Source organism: Alligator sinensis, unplaced genomic scaffold (genome assembly GCF_000455745.1).
Source record: "Alligator sinensis unplaced genomic scaffold, ASM45574v1 scaffold61_1, whole genome shotgun sequence".
Classification (NCBI taxonomy): domain Eukaryota; kingdom Metazoa; phylum Chordata; order Crocodylia; family Alligatoridae; genus Alligator; species Alligator sinensis.
In genome coordinates this window covers 1,182,109-1,200,245 of record NW_005841986.1, presented here as the reverse complement: position 1 = coordinate 1,200,245, position 18,137 = coordinate 1,182,109, and the positions used below count along the sequence as shown (strand labels likewise).

General features: G+C 42.4%; 1 protein-coding gene across 7 annotated transcripts in view; it reads left to right on the top strand.

Annotated features, from left to right (window-relative positions):
* The first annotated feature begins 672 nt into the window (after positions 1-672).
* The window catches only part of NT5C2 (5'-nucleotidase, cytosolic II), a 55,781-nt gene continuing 38,316 nt past the window's right edge, over positions 673-18,137 (top strand). For 2 of the 7 annotated variants that reach the window (XM_025201245.1, XM_025201244.1), the window contains exons 1-3: positions 4,430-4,550; positions 8,272-8,312; positions 12,185-12,248. In XM_025201245.1, coding sequence (XP_025057030.1) covers positions 4,450-4,550; positions 8,272-8,312; positions 12,185-12,248 — 206 coding nt within the window. In that variant the 5' untranslated portion in view covers positions 4,430-4,449. Of the gene's footprint in view, positions 737-4,429; positions 4,551-5,798; positions 5,958-8,271; positions 8,313-12,184; positions 12,249-18,137 lie in introns of those variants that run through there. The other 5 variants (XM_025201246.1, XM_025201248.1, XM_025201247.1 and 2 more) reach the window with 4 other exon arrangements.

Genomic DNA, 18,137 nt, shown 5'->3' with positions numbered 1-18,137 from the left:
ACAGCAGGAACGCGGTGTAGTGATTAGTACAGGCGTGTGGGGGTCAGGACTCCTAGCTTTGGTTCCTGCTTGTTCTGTTGACTTGCTTGATATCACATGCTAAGTTCCTTCATCGTTTTGTGCTTCAGATTCCCCAACTCTTTAAATGGCAGTAACCCCACTTCCAGCCCAGCAGTATGTTACAGGACTTAAAATGTCAACAGTGCTTTGGGATCTGAGATGCCAGGCACTGTAGGAAATCAAGGTGAATTATGAAGAGTTTGTCCACTCTGTGAATATGTGACTAGCATTGTCTATGATATTACGGATGTCTAAAACTGAACATGTGAGCAGAAGACAGGCAAATAGTGCATAGTAAATTCACTATAGCTATATTAAAACATGGAGGTTGTTCAGTGCCTCTTGTTTTCTGCTCTAGAATTTCCCTGAGACTATGTGGAAAATGTGAGCTTGTCGCTGCTGTTGTATTTATTTGTCCTTGTGTGTTGGTTTGTGACTTTGTCAAAGTGCTAAAAATAAAATCAGCCTGACCCAACCCAAACCTATAACTTATTATGGGGCTCAGAAATTTCCAACCACCAGTGACGAAAATAGTAAAACACCTTCTAACAGGGAAGGCCTCTTTGGCAGGTTGCTTTATATTTGCCAACATTTGAAAAATTATTCATGGGAACTCAGGGCTGGAAGGGATCAGCGGGGTCAACAAGTCCAGCTCCGTGAAACAACAGGCAACCAGGTAATAAATGTTAAGTCCACAGGAATGGAGAGGGACAGCTCCAGTCCCTCCATGTGCCAGAAGTGATAAGCGTACCCTAACACTGCACAACTAACTTATGGTCGTTAGTACAGATACAGCAGTGCCTCAGAAACTACAGTGTGAGACAGGAAGGGAGCTGGAGAGATCAAGGATGCCACCAGGGCCTTGGACTCCTGTAATGGCAGGGAATGTGTTAGGTAAGATATACCCAGATAATTGTAGGAGGTGAACAGAGGAAGGCAAAACTCCCAAATGGTCCTGCAAACTGACCTAGGGGAAGGATCCTTCCTGTCTTCAGACCTCATGATTGGTTTTACCCAGAGCACGTGAGCAAGACCACCAGTTGGGTACCTGAGAAGATTGTCCGTACCATTGGGAATCCCAGTACATCCCATCCAATCCTCCATCTCCACCTACGGCCAATTTCCAGTGCTTCAGTGGAAGGTGACCCTCCCACCGCCAACGTACACATTCCCCAAACAAGTTAGGATTTAGCAAAAGTCACACTGATTTACGTCATATTTTGCTTAAAAATCCCATGTACTTATCCAGAGCAGCATGTTTGCCTCATGTTATCCCCGGATCAAAGTTTCATAGCTTAGTTTTTAAATACTTCTCAGAACTGAAATCTATACCAGGATAACAGCGAGGCACTTAATTGCAGTTGCATTAGTAGGGCCACAATTGCAGTGTACCTTAGGGAGATGTGTCTGAAATGTTTTATCTGTGTAAAGGTTTCTATATTTACGTGAAGCTATTTACAGATGACTGAATTCAAAAATAGGTTTGTAACTAAAGAAAGATGCATCGTATTTCAGCTGCTTGGAGCTCAGGCTCTTGGCTGGCTGGTTGCCTGCTATGTTTGGTGTTTATTCCAGTGACTTACAAATGCATGGGGTGGTTTGGTTCATCTTGTTCTCAGTCACTGTCTTCGGCATCAATTTGACAAGGAACTTCTGCGTTCAGAAAAAATACGAAAACATACAGGCCAGGTTCTCTCATGCTCAGGCAGGTAGGCTGGATCTTGCAACTCTTGTACTCTTTATGTGAGCAAGGATTTCTGGGCTGGGCCAACACTGGACTCCTTCGTTTTTTTGTGCAGTCCTAGTACTTAATCTCAAAGTGACATAATGTATGATACTCACTTACCTGGCAGGTGGCCTGCTTCAGTGTGCATATTATCAAACATTGCTGCAGTTAGGATTTTTATCATGCATCTTATTACAGACAATAATTGTAAATGAATGTGTTTCTATTCCTTCCAGCCTTTCACGTTGATTACTGAGACGTGGATTTCTGTATCTCACTCAGATCTCAGCTTTCCAGTATCTCCAGTATACACAGAATGATACTAGCTACTTTCTTATACGTACAGGAAAGGATAGCCACATCACTCGTGTCCTCACTCAGCTCCATGGATTCCCTATTTACATTAGGCCATGATTAGAGGTGACCCTTTGAAATATTTTCAGCATCTGGGGGATTATTGAACACAACTGTGTTCTGGGATTTTTTGAGCACTGATGTTGCCCAGCTATTGGATCCTGGTATTGAGGCTCATAGCCAGCTCCACCTTTCCAGCGAGTCGTCATCAATCTCTGTTTATCATGGTACAAAGATGACACAGAACATATGAAATGGTGATAGGAGGCTAGAGTAATGGAGAAAGTCTTCTAATTTTGACTGTGGCACACATCTTTTTATGTTCTTATACTGCAGTGGATTCTGAAGGGTTTTGCTGTTCACTGATGCAGCCTCTGAAAAGGTAGTCAGACCAGTGTCACTTCTGAATTGGTTGGTATCTGCTCCAGGACATTGCTTCCTTGTCTTGAAAGTAGACCAGTGGTGTTCATCCTGCGGTCCGCAGACCCCTGAGGGTCTGCAGATGGTCTGCAAAAGATGACTGATCAATCAGAAGTATGGGAATACCCACACTTACAATTCAAAGGTGTCCACACCTCCATTTGAAATTTCCAAAGGCATCCTCACCTCTTTTCAAAATGTTTTAGGTGTCCACAAGTGAAAAAAGATTGAAAACCACTGACATAGACAGAGCTGGTGCTGGTAGGTGTTGGGAGCAGCTTGAGGAACTGATGGAGCTGTGGCTGCTCCCTTCGCTGGGGGACCAAAGTCATCTCTTTGTCGTTTTCTCTTGCAAATCTTGAGGTCTTGTTAGATCCCGGTATCCTGAAGTGCCCTGTCATTAGCAGCTAACCTGGAACCGCTGACTCTCCCCTTTTCATATAGAAATTGCCACGGTCATTTTTCCTTTTGTCTTTTCCATCCTGAACGATTGCAGTTTTCTGCTTGCGACTGCCCAGCTGGTGCAGAGTGCTTGCCTTGTAGGCAAGGAAAGTTGATGTTTAGCACATAGTTAAGTGCTTTGTGCTCTGCACGGCCTTTCATTTGCTTCATTGACGGTAATTATTTGTAAGCCCTAAATAGCCTGGGAGCAGGCTATTCCAGACACTGCTTCTCCCCGTAGACCCTGTTTGTGGAAGTTGCGGTTGGCTGCAATGTTGCTACTCCCTGTTTCCACAGCTGACCTGGGTGTGTGGCAGGGAATTCTTGGTAGAGAGCTCTCAGCTCTGGAATGCATTCCCTCGGGCCGGCTGCCAAACCCTCGTTTTGGTGACCTTTAGGATGCTGCACAAGATGTGTTTGTAAATGCTGCTTTTAGTTACTGCAAGGCGGCAGAGAGAGCTGAGCAGGGGACTTCTGTTTGGTAGACAAATTGATTTTTATATAATTTCACAACCATAATGTCTATACACACACACACACACACACACACACACACACACACACAAAACAACTGCAGCTATCAAAATTGCTCCCCATGTTTTAAAACCATCTGTAGACTTGCTTTAGGAATCTGAGTACAGGAGTGGTACGTTAGCAGTAAACCAATTTTTGGCCTTGGTCAAATCATTTAGCTTCTGTATGCCTGAGTTTCCCTGTTGTGAAATGAAAACCGTAATTCTTACCTACGTGATAGGAGATGAATAATTAACATTTGCATTGTCAGTGTTATGCGTATGTGTAATGTTCCCCATAGGGTCAGGTGAGTTACCCCAAAGTAAAAAATCCACCATTTTTAGCTGTGAAGACAAGTCCTGTATCTTCAAATCCAGTCTCCCAGCTGCTAGTATAAACCCCTCTGTGCCAGTCCACCCACCAGACACCTCCCTCCCTCCCACAGGTGAATCTCTCTGCTTGTGACTCCAGCTCATTTATACTCTCAGTTGAAAAAAAAAAAGTTCTTCCTTGCACGTACCTCTTCTCGTTTTGTGGATATTTATTATACTGGAGCTACATTATTTAACTTAGAAAAAATATTGGAATGAATGAAAGATGAAATGAAACGTGATAAAGTTAAATTGGGATTGCAAACGGAAAATATTCTGATATTTTAGTGCCTTTGTATTGAAGCAGCACAAATATATGTTTTCTAGGCCTCATGTCAGCAGGTACAAACCCTTAAGTTTTTCGATATTTATATTAATGTCTTTTAGTTCCTGCTTGACCTATATGCAGGATTTGCCATTTCATTGGGCACCTTGCATTATTTCCTGAACAGTCTCATTCTTTAGCAGCCAGGAAACAGCTTTACAATGCTTTTGTGAAACGTGCATTCCAAGTTAAGCAAGTTCTCTCTTCTGTCTCTTCCAGAATTAAGCGCTCGTTTAAAAATGACAACCTCATGGAGCGACCGACTCCAGAACGCGGCAGATCTCCCTGCAAATATGGATGGGCTCGCTATGAAAAAGTACCGCCGAGAAGCATATCATCGGTAAGACAGTCATGTAATATGAGTCGTGGTTCGGTGTTGTCTAGGACAGCGGGGTTCAGCGTCTGGCTTGTGGGCCAGATCTGGCCTGCAGAGTCATGTCATCCAGCTCGTGGGGCTTCTCACAAGTCCAGAAATGTGGCAGCAGGGGAGCAGTGGCAATTAATGCTGCCACCACTCCATCACCAGCAATTTCCAAGCCCTGTTTGTGTGCCAGATGATACAGCTCTGTATGAGGGGCGGGAGCTGCAGCCATGATCTAAGGCAGAGGCTCTCAAACTATGGTCCGCGGACTGCCACTGGTCCGCGAGCTCCATTCAGGTGGTCCGTAGAAAGGTTGCGGAACAATCGAGAATACCTGTACTTGGCCCTGCACTTGATTTATTTTTTCTGACGACAGAGATTAAGTGGTCCTCCAAAACCTTCAGCAATTTCCAAGTGGTCCACGAAAAGACAAAGTTTAAGAACCACTGATTTAGGGCATAGCCTGATCTGACACCCAGGTCTGGGCAGATCTGGTGCCCAAGGCCAGGGCCATGGGGCATCTGGTGCATGGGGACAGGACTCAATTGGTGCATGGGGCTGGGGACACATGCCAGATCAGGCCAGTGGACTGAATCTGGCCAGTGCACCAGCCCCACACCAGTCATCTGGCCCCTAGGGCCAAAAGGTCTAGGGTTAGGAAAGCAAACTTTAAAAGAAATTTCTTACTGGTTCTTGCCAGAGACTGGAAATCCCCCCCGCTATTTTCAGAACCTCAGTATAAGCCAGAATACAAAACAACATTGTGCTTCCCTGCTGGAGTTTACAGATCAGGCAGTTCAGATCCATGCAATATACTAGGTGGAAAGGTTAATCAGAGGTTAGATGTTGCAATAGAAACTACCATGCATTTTTTCAAGTTGATTAATACCGGGTAGCAAAACTATCCTGGTAATTGTTCCAGCCCATTCTCGTTGTTGCAATGCAAAGTGGTAGAGTATAGATACTGCTTAGACTTTGAAGTGGAAGACACATTAGTATGGCACAGATAAATATAAGAACAGAAATAAAAGTATTTTAGAGTCATATCTAATAGACTATTGTCTATGTTACAGTTGCATGTAGAAGCCCCAGATAAGATCAGGGCTCCATTGTGCAAGGCACTGTACTGCTATAATAAGAGACAGCCCCTCCCTGGAAGTGCCTACAGTTTAAATAGACAAGATGGTCAAAGTGTGGAGTAAAAGAAATATTATCTCTACTTTGCAGAGAAGGAACTTCAGTACAGAGAGAATAGATCATACAAGAAATTGGGTAGAGCCAAGAATAGAGCCCTCATCTCATGAATCCCAGTTCAGTGCTATAAACACAGGATCACCTGGAGAGGGAGATGCATTCTGTACATTAATAGAAGACTTCACTGGACAGGTGACAATCAGAGAACGCTTTAGAAAACTCTCTGTTACTTTTTGTGTGGGGGGACATCCATTTTAAAAATATAACTGCCATTTTATAAATGCATGCAACTGTGCCATGATATTCAAAGTATATCTTTGTCTTTCCTTTTGCACAACTCAGAGCAGTTGTTTTAAGTCTTTTGAAAGAATCCTAATGTGAAAATGCAAATAAATGTGGGACTATCTTTGAGGGAGGTGGAAATCTGATATAGGAAATGCAAAAACCAGGTTTCTTAATAGATATTTTACATCTAAAGGTCACATTGCCTTTGTGATTCACCTCTGGGAAGGTGTTTTACAGGTTATGCATCTTGGATGCTAAGAATAAAGGAAAACACCTTACTATGCTCAGTTAGTCAAAGGTGTGCAAGCTGCCACATGTAAATAATTAATCCCAAGGTAGATGGCCAAAACTTTGACATTTTCTATTACATGTATGTTAGTGTCTGAATGTTTTGATGGCATTTGCATCCCTTATGCCAGCTGGCTAGGCTGGATGTGAGAGAGACTCTCCTGGGATAGGAAGGACCTGTAGGAAAGTCTGTGCCATAATTAAACTGATGGGTGCAGCTCTGTGATAATGCAAACAGAAAAGGCTTTATAGTTTTATACCTCTGTATCTTCCTTGAGTACAGGCCTCTTTGAAACTTTGCCATTTGTCTCAGTTGGACCAGGATTCAACCAGTGACTGTTCCTCCTAATTTGGATTAGTGTACATAAAATCAGAATCAGGCCTGTATTTGTTTCTGGTGACTTAGTTCTGCATGTATTTTATATTATTTAGAAAGGTGACAGGTGTGCTAAGCACTGTCCAATATAGAAAAAGACAGGACTTTTTGGGATGAGTGTACACTCTAAGGGTTTGATCCTGTTAACCATTACTCATGTGAGAAGTCTTTCTTCTCACAAATAATTCCCTAGAGCCAATGGGACTACTCAGATAATAAAAGATATACAGGACTGTGATCTGAGTATCTGAAAACAGTCTGTCATAGTCTGACTATCCTACTGTAGACTTGGGAGTTATCTTAATATATGGTAGCTGGAACTACTGTTAGGTCTTTGCATTTCCATTGAAAATGTGAGTTTGAAATGCATTGAAAGAGACAGATTTTCAATTTAAGGTTGGAATTCAATATTGTGTTAAAAAACAACCTAATGCTAAGACTGTAGCATAAATCTGCGCTAGATTTTGAAAACGAATTCCTAGAAATGCGCACAGAGGCATTAGTAATGGATTTAGTGTATCAGTTTCATGGGCCTTATTTTGGTAATCGGGTATTGTAACATTGTAAAACGAGTTTATCCCTAGTGCACTGTTTCTGGCAGCTCCTGCGATTTTTGTATTCAGACCCAGGGCCAGCTTTTCCTAACACACGATTTCAATTCTTAGTTATGTAAAACTGCATTGGCTTATTGTAGTTTGCCCTACCCATAATAATGAATTGGTGTGCTTATAATTATACAATGCTGGATAGCCTGGGTTATTAAAGTAATCAGTTCCACCTTTTCAAAACTATTGAGTTTATTAGCTTATTTTTCTTAAAATAAAACAGTCGTGTTGATGGCTTGCTAAAAGAGAACCGCACTTTCAAAATAAAGCGTGGATCCTAAAGAAGCTTGTTCCTGTGATGCCATCTCTTCTGATTTCATTGTTGTCACCCAGGTTCTGGAATCACATGCTTGTTCGAATTTTCATTTTCATTTTTTATAGTTGCAGAGAAAACATGACTCCTAATAATCAAACGCTAGAAGAAAAATAAAAAGAACCATAGATTTGTTATTTTTAAGAATGTCTTGATCTAATGTGTTTTGGATACTGATTCATTATTTTTTAACATATGAGATTGGCCAGATTATATCTGGACTAAAGCTGTCAATTGAGAATACAACTATTATTAGTGATAAGTTTTGATTAGCTTAAAGAGAGCCTGTTGGGTTAAAAGCATTCACTCAACTAAAATCAAACAAAACCCTCCAGTTCCTTTAACTGTTACTATATCTAATTTCATTATTCCAAAATAATTTTAAAGATCATTTCATGTTTTCTATAATTTATTTAAGTCAGCTTGGTCAGCTGAATTTGTGTAGTTAATGCAACTTTCTGGTTTTCATGTACTGGCACAAAGTTGAAACGCTTGAGGGGTGAACTTTCCAATCCAACCAAATCACTGCTGTTTAGAAAAAATAGTGACATTTTTAAAATTCATATTAAGACTTTGACAACCTAAAATAAGAAATCAAAATTTTGTTTGTCACCTAAACTTGTCCCTTTTAAATTATAGATTGCCCCAAATGTTGGACATTTTGGGTTACATCAATCTGGGTGAGTTGGTTTTAAATATTTAACATTGTTGGCAGAAATCCCAATTTGAGACTGGTTTAACTGGTGCATTGTATACTGATTCAGAGCCTAATGAATGAGTAGATAATCACGGGTGTAAATTCCTCAGGCAAGAGTTCTCCAAATCAAACCGTGGTGGTTTGGGGTTTTGGTCCCCCCCCTGCCTCCCCCCCCCCGGAGGTTTGCTTGCTGTTTGAATGGACTGGTACAGCTGTTTCAGAAATTACAGTCCTGTGGATGTTATTACAACATAATTGTTGCTGAGTACATCAAGGACAGTTTGCAAATATGAACCCCAGTGGGTATTGTAAAGGAAAATCAGTGGATAATGAGTTTTAGCCAAACTAAAAGAAATCTGAATGAAATGTTGGCTTTGGGGCATATCTAGGGCTTAGAGCACTTGTTTTCTGCACTCCCAGAAGTCACCGGAAAGGCTGTAAAACAGCAGCAGAATGTCAAGTGATCAGGAGACAGTGACTTTACCGGGTTTACTTCCCGTGTGCAGGCTTTCAGGGGGACATCTCAGCTACTGTTGATGTTAACGACAAGCCCAGTCGTGAGACATTGTTGGAGGCTTTTCATAGGAGACAGCTGAAGCTGAATTAACATAGAGACTGAATTACATCTAGGTTCTGATGGAGATGGTCAGTAAAAAAGATACTGAATTTCTGGCTTTGGTACCATACATTTTAACGTGGGAATAATATTGACGTGCTGTTATTAAGAGGTTATTCAGTGTGTGCACGTGTGAGGCCTCCTCCCTTGCCAGTGCTTGTCAATATTTCCTGGTTGAAGACAATCCCTAGGCCAATCCCTCTGTAGGAATACTATCATTTAACATGATTGGAATTAGACAGGAACTAAGGTGACTGTGAGCCACCAAATTGCCCTGTTGTCTATTTGTTAACTTGGAGCAAACACTTCTAGTCAGCTTCTGGATTACCATAGATAGCTCTGGTGAGTTTTCAACAACAGCTGCAACTAGTTAAGAGGAATGATGGAAAAAGTTGAGGTTTCATCCACTGTCAGCACGGACAATTCCCTAGAACCAGAAATCAGGTATTTGCTTTTCCTTTATATTATGTCATTTTGGGGGTGATCTACCCGGGCAGTAAGACAGAGTTGGCCCTTTCATCAGAATTACAAATTGGACAGGTTCAATATCTGCCGTTTCAGATCACATTGCTCAGGTTTGATTTGGAAATTACCAGCCAGGGTGGTATTGTTTTTGAAGGGCAGTGTTCTCTACTGGCTCGAACAGGAACTTGGCCTTGAGTCTTCTCAATCCTATTCCTAACTCTACCACTGATGTGCAGTAAGACCTTGGCCAAGTCGCTTCATAGTTCTGTGCCTCAGTTTACCAGTAGAATATCTCCTAGAGATGATATGAGTTAATTAAAGTTGATAACATGCTTTGAGATCCTTTGATGGAGAGTGCCATATAATGAGCAGCAATAAAACAAAACTGTTTAATCCATTAGTCCTTTGAATTTCTGGAGCATCCAAAGACATAAGGGGCTAACGCTGAAATGTTAATTTTTTTAATTTCTTCAAGATTAGAAATTCTAACAGCATCCGAAATAATACATTTGGCTTTAATTCCTGTTTTTATCTTACTCAAGCAGGCTCAGCAGTTTGTAACCATGAGAATGAACATCTGGAAATGTTATGCTGAGTATAATGTGAAGCTTGAAGTAGTTAGTCTGTTTGGTTAGCAAAAGACAATGTGATGGTAAATTGTCAGTAGATAAGTGTGGCAGACGAGGGGAACTCCGTGTAAATAAACACCCGGAAACATTGTTTTACCTCTTCAATGCCAGAGGCCTTTAGACGGGTTATAGCTGGGTTTTGCAGGGTTGCTTGAGCTGATCAGCGCTGAGGAGCCATAGGAGACCATGGCAGACCATATTCAAGACACATTTATACTTGTGCGACTTCACTGGAAGACACCATGCAGCTCAGCATGCTTACTGCGCTTTAGTGCTTGGGGTCAGGAAAAGGAGGAATGGAGCAATTTTTGAGGGAGCAGCACAGTCGCCAAATTAATCATAAAGACATTACATCTGAAAACGCTCCATAACTTACTGCGTGAATTGTTCTATGGAACAGATGGCGTGTTGTTTGAGGGTGGGATGCATATGGGCTCGACTTGGCACGTTGCTGTGCTTGGGAAGTAAACCCATCGAATAGAAACAGAAATGGACATTAGACTGTTCGGTCTAAATCCCTCCGAATTTCACAGGGAGGGGATCGCAGTCACATTTCTGGATTTGACCTTCCCTGTGCTGTCATCAGTAAGACCAGACTGCTGGTTTCAGGTCACTTCCAGATTTTCCAGTTGGGGTGTTACCATCACATCGCAAGAGCATTGTGCTCAGTGACGTTTCAGACCAGGACGTCAGAAGTTACTGTCCAAACTATTCATGAGGTTTAAGTGCTGTCAAATCTGAGTCTTTATTCAGCCCCGTAACTGAACCTTTTCCCAACACGCAGTTCTAGCCACTGTCTCCAAAAGAAACTATTAAAAACAGGATGACTGGTTATAAAGTTTAGGTTGAAGAGGGACTAAAAGGGAGCTCTGTTGGCTTGTGTGCGTGGAAGAAGTAAAACATAAGGAAATAAGTTATTTGAATAATGCGCAGAATGGGCCAGGCCTGCCAAAGGGGACAAGAGTTAGCAAGAGTCAGCACCGTTCTGCTGATTTCAGGAATTTGAAAGTTTATGTATTTATTAATCCACATCGGGGAGGTGCTGAGGCACCCAGCGTTTCAAAGAGCAGCACTGGCGCAGTATAAATGTTCTTTTCAGGGTGCCCACATGTTTCTGTTCAAAATGTCTTGGGTCAGTTGCAGATCAACTTTGTTTCACTGTAATTTTTGGAAGTCACTTGTTAGCCTCAGCCAGAATACTGTATGGTAACTTTTTCCGGCAGGGCTCTGCATCCTTGTGGCCGCATCTACACGAGACGCTTTTAGTCCTTGTGTACAAGTACTAAATGACTGCGCAGTAGCATCTAGTGTTGCATCACGCTTCGTGCCATGCGACATTACTGCACGGTAGTAACGAGCTACTGCGCAGTCAGCATCTTGTGTAGATGCGGTCAGTGTCTCCTCCAACGTCTGCGTAGCAGAGGGAACTCGTTTTCTGGTGGTGAAAGAGTACTTGCATCATGAGCAGCAGGTCTAGAGCACTGGTTTTCAACCTTTTTTCATTTGCGGACCCCTAAAAAATTTCGAAGGGAGGTGCAGACCCCTTTTGAATTATAAATATGGCTATTCACCTGCTTTTGATTGATCATGATCATCTTTTGCAGACCCTTTAGACATAGCCTGTAGACCTCCAGGGGCCTGTGGACCACAGATTGAAATCTACTCTTCTAGAGTGTAGCGCCTACTTTTTCAGAGCCATCCTTCTGAGGTGGAGGAGGAGAAACGATACATTTGACAGAACGAAACAGACGGATCCATTTTGCTCCCTTGTCTTGTCATTTTTGCTGCTAATTGAAGATGTTTCGTTTTAAAGTAAAGAAGAAAACAAATGGTCTTAATGTTGAGGAAGCGAGCATATAGATCTGGGATGGTTTGAGCAAAGACTTATCACTATAAGCTTTTTATAAAACAGAATTGTAAAACAGGCACTCACGGGCCCTACCATGCCTATCACATCATTAAGGTTCTGCCTTAAATTTACTGTAATTATTTTTATTTTTGGTTTAAACACGCCCTCCATGAAAAAAGATCCATACTCTTTGCTCTAGGAGCCTTCCTGACATGTTTTGAAAATGTAATTATGCAAAGAGACTGCTCCAGGGCCCCTTCCCCCACTGTGTTAATTCTGTTTCTGTTGCTTATTAGGCACTAGAAGACATGCCAAGTCTCCTCCTCAGTTGTGTAATCCTGGAGCGTTTCACTGGTCATGGTACAGGAATGCTACATATGTTTGTTTCATTGCAGGCACAGATTGCTTGTCAGCTTTTGCATGAACCCAATAAAAAAGGATTCTTCCTTATTGTCCAGGCATTCCTCCTTTCTTACTGTGCCGGAGCTGGCATTCAGGTGTTTGCCTCAGCAGTGGTTAAGTTAGTTTTGCAAAACCAGGATCGTTTCCGTTGTACTGGGGTAAAGGTGAACTGCAGCTGTGATGAACGTCAGACGGTTGTACTGCCATCTGCATGTCCAGCGCTTCCTTCTTCCCTATTATATAATGTGTTTTTCTGTTTCCCAGGACAGTTCTTAGATCTGAAAAAGGAAACAAGCAATAAGACAGTTGCTGTGCTCTTGGGCTTTCTGCTGAGACATAAACCTTGATGTTTAATTGCTGATTAGGGCAGGGGCAGCAACCTTTAAGGAGCGGCAGGCAGAAATATGGCAGCTGGCTTTGAAGGTGAGTGGCTTCTTGTGACTTGGCCACTTGCTGCTCCAAGCCCACGAGCCCTCCCCACTCTGTGCTGAGGGCTGCTCTCTCACTTTCACAGCCCCCGACTGCCACTGCTGCCACTGCCACCCGTTGCCCCTCACTGCCAAGTCCTATTGCCAGAGTGATGAATTCAGCGGTGAGAGAAATGGAGGCTGCAGTAAGAGGGTGCGAGAGAGAGAGAGAGAGCAGGGAGGGCTGGGGCAAGAGCAGGAAGCACTGCAGAAAAACTGGATCAGGGCAATAAAGGGGCATGCGCCAGTGGAGGAGACCTGGGGGTGCCCTCTAGGTTGGCACTGGTTCCCACCTGCCCCTGCTCACTGCTGCAATGCGGGCTGGATGCAGTCTCTTGGTGGGCCAGATCTGGCCCATGGGCTGTAGGTTGCCAACCCCTGAGTTAAGGGATAAATATCCCCTTTCTTGCCTGGGTTTTTGGTTGTAGCCATGTTGGTCTAAAGACATAGGCAGGCAAGGTTCTTTGGGTAGATGTGATATCTTTTATTAGACCAACTGAGTAGTTCTTAGTAACTTTGTTCCAACTACTCAGTTGGTCTAATAAAAGATATCACATCTACCCAAAGAACCTTGCCTGCCCTTTCTTGGCTAACGTTTCCCCCTGCTTACAATGCCTGCAGTTGATTTTGAACCCCTTTTTTTTTAGGTTAGCCAAGTTATTTTCAGTGTTTTGCTTTAAAAAGCTGTAGGTCTGAATTACATCTCCGTTGTGGACCAACTTTCAGGCAACCAAAGCTCAGAAACCAGGTAGCTCAAATCCTGGTTTCTGGTTAGTTGTGCCAGTATTTGTTGGGACTTGCAGACCCTTAAATCTCTGTACTCCAGCAAATTACCTTCCGTTCTTAGAGCAATTAGATAATCCTGTGCTAGCACTCACTGAACGGGAACCTTAAGGGTATGGGTAAATAGTGGGGCAAGTGAAGCTAATTTCCTCTTGTGTCATATCATGATATGCAGAAAAGATGGCTCGTGCACAGGGGCTGACAAGCTCTCAGGTGTACCATCTTATGAGGAGGCTGCACATTGCAGAAGGGAGTGGAAGCAGTGGATAAAAGGAGACCAGTTTTAGCCTCTACCTTCTTTGTTGCTACCATGTTCTTACAGGGCGCGTCTACACGTGCATTAATGCGCCATTGTTACTGCACATTAAGTTGAGTACCTGTAATAACAGTTGCTAACTCAATGTGCAGTAACCGGCGCTACTCTGCAGTAGCGCCAGCACATGGTTTTTTAGTGACACTAATGTGCAGTAGACTAGTTCTACTGTGAATTAGTGCATTAGCACAGCTTTTGCCATGATGCACTAATGCACAGTAGAATTGGCTTACTATGCATTTAGTGTCTCATGTAGACGTGCCCACAAGAAGGTAAACTTAAGTTCCTCACATTCATGACCTGTACAAGGAGAGCACTTAAAGTTGGAGACTGAAAAGGAGTTTAGAGTAATAGGGACACCTCTGCCCTTTGAAAAAAGCAGTCGTACTTGCATGCCTTTCAGGGCACACAGAGAACATTCATGGGGAAAGGGAAGAAGGTGATATAGAAGGCAAGAATATTGTATTAGGAAGATGTATTACAAGAGTGGAGAGGAGAGGGACCAGGGAGTCTGCAATAATAATCTCTGATGGTCAGTGCAGGGAAGAACTTTAAGGAAGAATTCGTGCTGTGCTGCTATGTGGTTGATCTTGTTCCTTGGGGCTGTTACATGTCTATAACTTGTTGATTTTAACTCCAGTGCTTTTTCTAATGGAAAAGACCAAAATCCATAGAAGTTAAATCAATATCTTCTCTCCGATTCTGGCAAGAAGAAATTGTTCTTAGTGTTTCACACATCGTTGCATGAAAAAGTTTTCAGCGAGCTTTATTTTCCAACTTACTTTGACTTTTTAAACAGTCCTGCTAACAGTACAGATGGTTTCTCTACTTGCACTCCCAGAGCGTCTTTGATACCTCATTTAACTACCATGAAAGGAGTACTTAGAAAATCTGTCACCTCTCCTTTTTCTTTAGAGACGAAAGGATCATTCTTCTAAGATATTTTGGGAATAAAAGAACTGCTGTGTCTCTGCTGCTGCTTTACAGCTTTTAGATCAAGTGTGCTTTTGTCATTTCTCTCCATACAGTTTCGCTTGAGAAGACTTTGAAACATTTTTTTAACCAGTAAATATATATTTGATTAGTATTCTTGATTTCAAAGTTGCTTTCTTCATCAAGCCTGCTACCTCTGGCTTTGATTTCAACACAGCAATCAAACAAAACAGGCTTGAGACTAGTGAGAAATGTCCACAGAGCATCTAGATGTTCTCGGGAATAGCGGTGGTGATGCAGTCCATGGGATTTTCTAAGTTCTGGATGCTTACAGATACAGGCAGTCCTCAGACTTACGACACAATTGGTTCCTGAAAACCGCGTCTTAAGTCGAAACGTAACTTGGAACCAATTTTCTCATAAGAAACAATGTTATAAATGGGGGATTGGTTCCTGAACCAAGGCCCAATACCCTATTTTCACCCAAAATACCCCAGAATTCTGTACTCGATCAATTATAGATGAGTAATATAGCTACATTAATGTATTTATGTTGTAAATAGCAACCATATTGATTTGGAAGGACTTCTTTGAGGTGACTTTGCTGGACTTTTTGAAGAGTTCTTGGCTGGAGTCTTCTCAGGAGTCTTGGCTGCAGGTTTTTCTGGAGTCTGGTCTGCTTTCTTAAAGAAAGTGTCCAAGAAGTTTGGACAGGTGTTCTCCAGGGAGATGCGTGACACAGCGAACTAGTTCGCTGGCGTGGCGTCACATTGGATCAAGCATTGTAAAGTCAAAACTGACGTCAGAAAGTTGAAACAGGGTATCAATTTATAAATGTTGTAAGTGCAAAACGTTGTAACTTGAAACGTTGTAAGTCGAGGACTGCCTGTATTGCCTAGTTTAACTAGCCTCGCCAATTTGAGCAGGACTCTGTAAGTTGGAAGGCTTTCTGATGGTAAATGTTTGTCGGATTGGGCGACGAGTTGGTACTTAACCAGCTACTTACCAAGGTGTATAGGACATACCATTTTTTGATTGGTATCTAACGCTGAGGTCCTAAGCATTTGCAGTCATTAAAGATCTGGTTGTAGCTTTCACTGGAATTGCCATATTAATTCTTCTGTCCTGACCAGCATTAGTAATTACTTTTTGTCTACCGAAAACTCTCCCTATCGAAAAGCTTAAAATACTCTTGATTTCCTGTTTTGATGGCATCGTGTGATAGAATTGCATTTAAATGCTTGCTGTGTTTCACCCCCAGAGGTAGCAGGGGAAGTGACTACCTTTTGGTTGGAAAATCAGTTTGTAAGGTGCTTAGAAAACCTTCAGGATGAAACATTAGGGTGTCATTAAACCTATCTGGGTACCATTTCCAGGTCATTAGCTATATTCTAGATGTGGTGTAGAATAGCAGATCTTAGGTAAGACCAGGATGGGTGGATGTCATAGAAACATTTTCACGTACCTCTAGAGGCATCCCATGGGGTGTGTAGCTGCAGCAAGTAAGCGAGGTAAGCCATTTCCTGGCAGCTGCAAAACCCACAGTGTCTCCAGCACGGTTCAGTTTGCCTGTATTTTGTCGAGCATTTTGAAGCAGGTCAGTGAAAGGAATGTCAGAGGTGAAGAGGGCTTTCCAAATTTGTTGGCCCGTTTGAGAAGAGACTGAAGTGGTGTATAAAATCAAGCCCTGCGACTAGGGCAAAACCTGTTTCTAACTTTCCCAGAACTGTATCGTCCCCTACTCAAATCCCCCCTCCTCTTTTAGAAGCACACAAACAGCTTTTAGAGCAGGAATCTGCGGCATGCCAGTGTGCTTGCATTAGCGTTTCCTGGCATGGGAAGCAACCGAACGCAACCGTCTCCTTCATAACAAAGGTCTCATTTTTCAGATAGCATCTAGAATTGGCACGTCCTAACTCAGAGTTATCGAAAGGCTTTTTAAACCCTGAAGGTTCACATGGCAGATTCAGCCCATTTTTGTCCCCTAGCCCAGAAAGCTGTTTATTTTATTTCAAGAGAGCAGCTTACGTGGTTTATGACCTCATCTGGTATTTGCAAGAGGCATTTGTATCCCGGTAGTTATTTACAGTTTTTCCCCCTTAATTTATGATCTTGCTTAGATGTTATATAAATCTATTGAGAAAAATAGTTGTCTTTAACCCCTGAGTCCCCTCGGTGACAAACCCCATTGTCAAAGGCAGGCAGTTTGCCAGGAAACTGTGACTCCCACAGTGAGTGTGGAAGGTTAGGGGTAAAGTATACTATTGCCAAAGAAACTCTATTCCAAATGGATTTGTGTGGAACAACAACGATATCCAGTGACTAGTTAAATTAGCCACAGATGTGTTCTCTATAGCACCATCCAGGAAGAAATACAGTATCCGAGGGCTTGGTTCAGACATAATGGTCTTTCTAAAGTTAAATCGGATCCAAACAAAATTGCACTGGTACTAGAAAAGCCTGTCAGGAATTGTGTAATGCGATTCAGGCAAGTCGATGAATCAGACGGCTGCAAACTTTACAAGAAGCCTGTCGGTGAGAGATGAGGTAAGACTGCTTACATAGAAGTACGAGAGCTTGATCTTGACATTCGCTGTTTGCCGTTAACGTTAGCTTCAGGAGCCTGACACATGCAGTCACAGACCGCGTTACATAGGGTACCTAGCACGCACTGAGGTTCGGAGGAGAGTTTCAGGACCACCTGCAGCTAGAAACTTTACTGAACTAGAGACTGTGTGTTGCTCCATATACTGTCTCAGTTGCTTAATGGTATTTTTCTTCTCTGTCACACTCCTTCCAGAAGGAAGTGTTACTGAAGTCAGGTTCAAAGAAGACTAGTTTTTCTGCCTGTTATTTCCAGCCAAAGTGAGAGTGGAGCAAATGCCCAGATATTAGTATCCTTTTGCAAAAAAAGTTCTAGGCAATTTTGTTCTCCCCCTGCTTTAGCAAAATTTGAATTTGTAGCCAAGGACAGCCTCATTGAAAACCTGAGATTCTTTACGACAGCTGCTGCGTTTGGGGCTTTGTTTGTAACAATGATTCTTCGTTTTCAGCTGAGACAAGCCCCAACTAGACCTCCTGAGGAATGACAGATCTGTTGCCTGATAGAAACTAGTGGGAAACCCTAAGCAGTTTTGTTCACGTAGTAGCCAACCAAAAGCAGTTGTTGTTGCACTCCCTGTCCTGTTTTTTAACTAGTTTGTGGAATCAGTTGAATGCAGTGGATTAAAATCATTAGTATCAAAACAAAGCCTGGGAATATTCAGACTAAATTCACATTGCAACAACATTTTGATAGGAAAAAATAGAATTAGGAGACTAACACTGCTACCAATTAAATAAATATTTCTC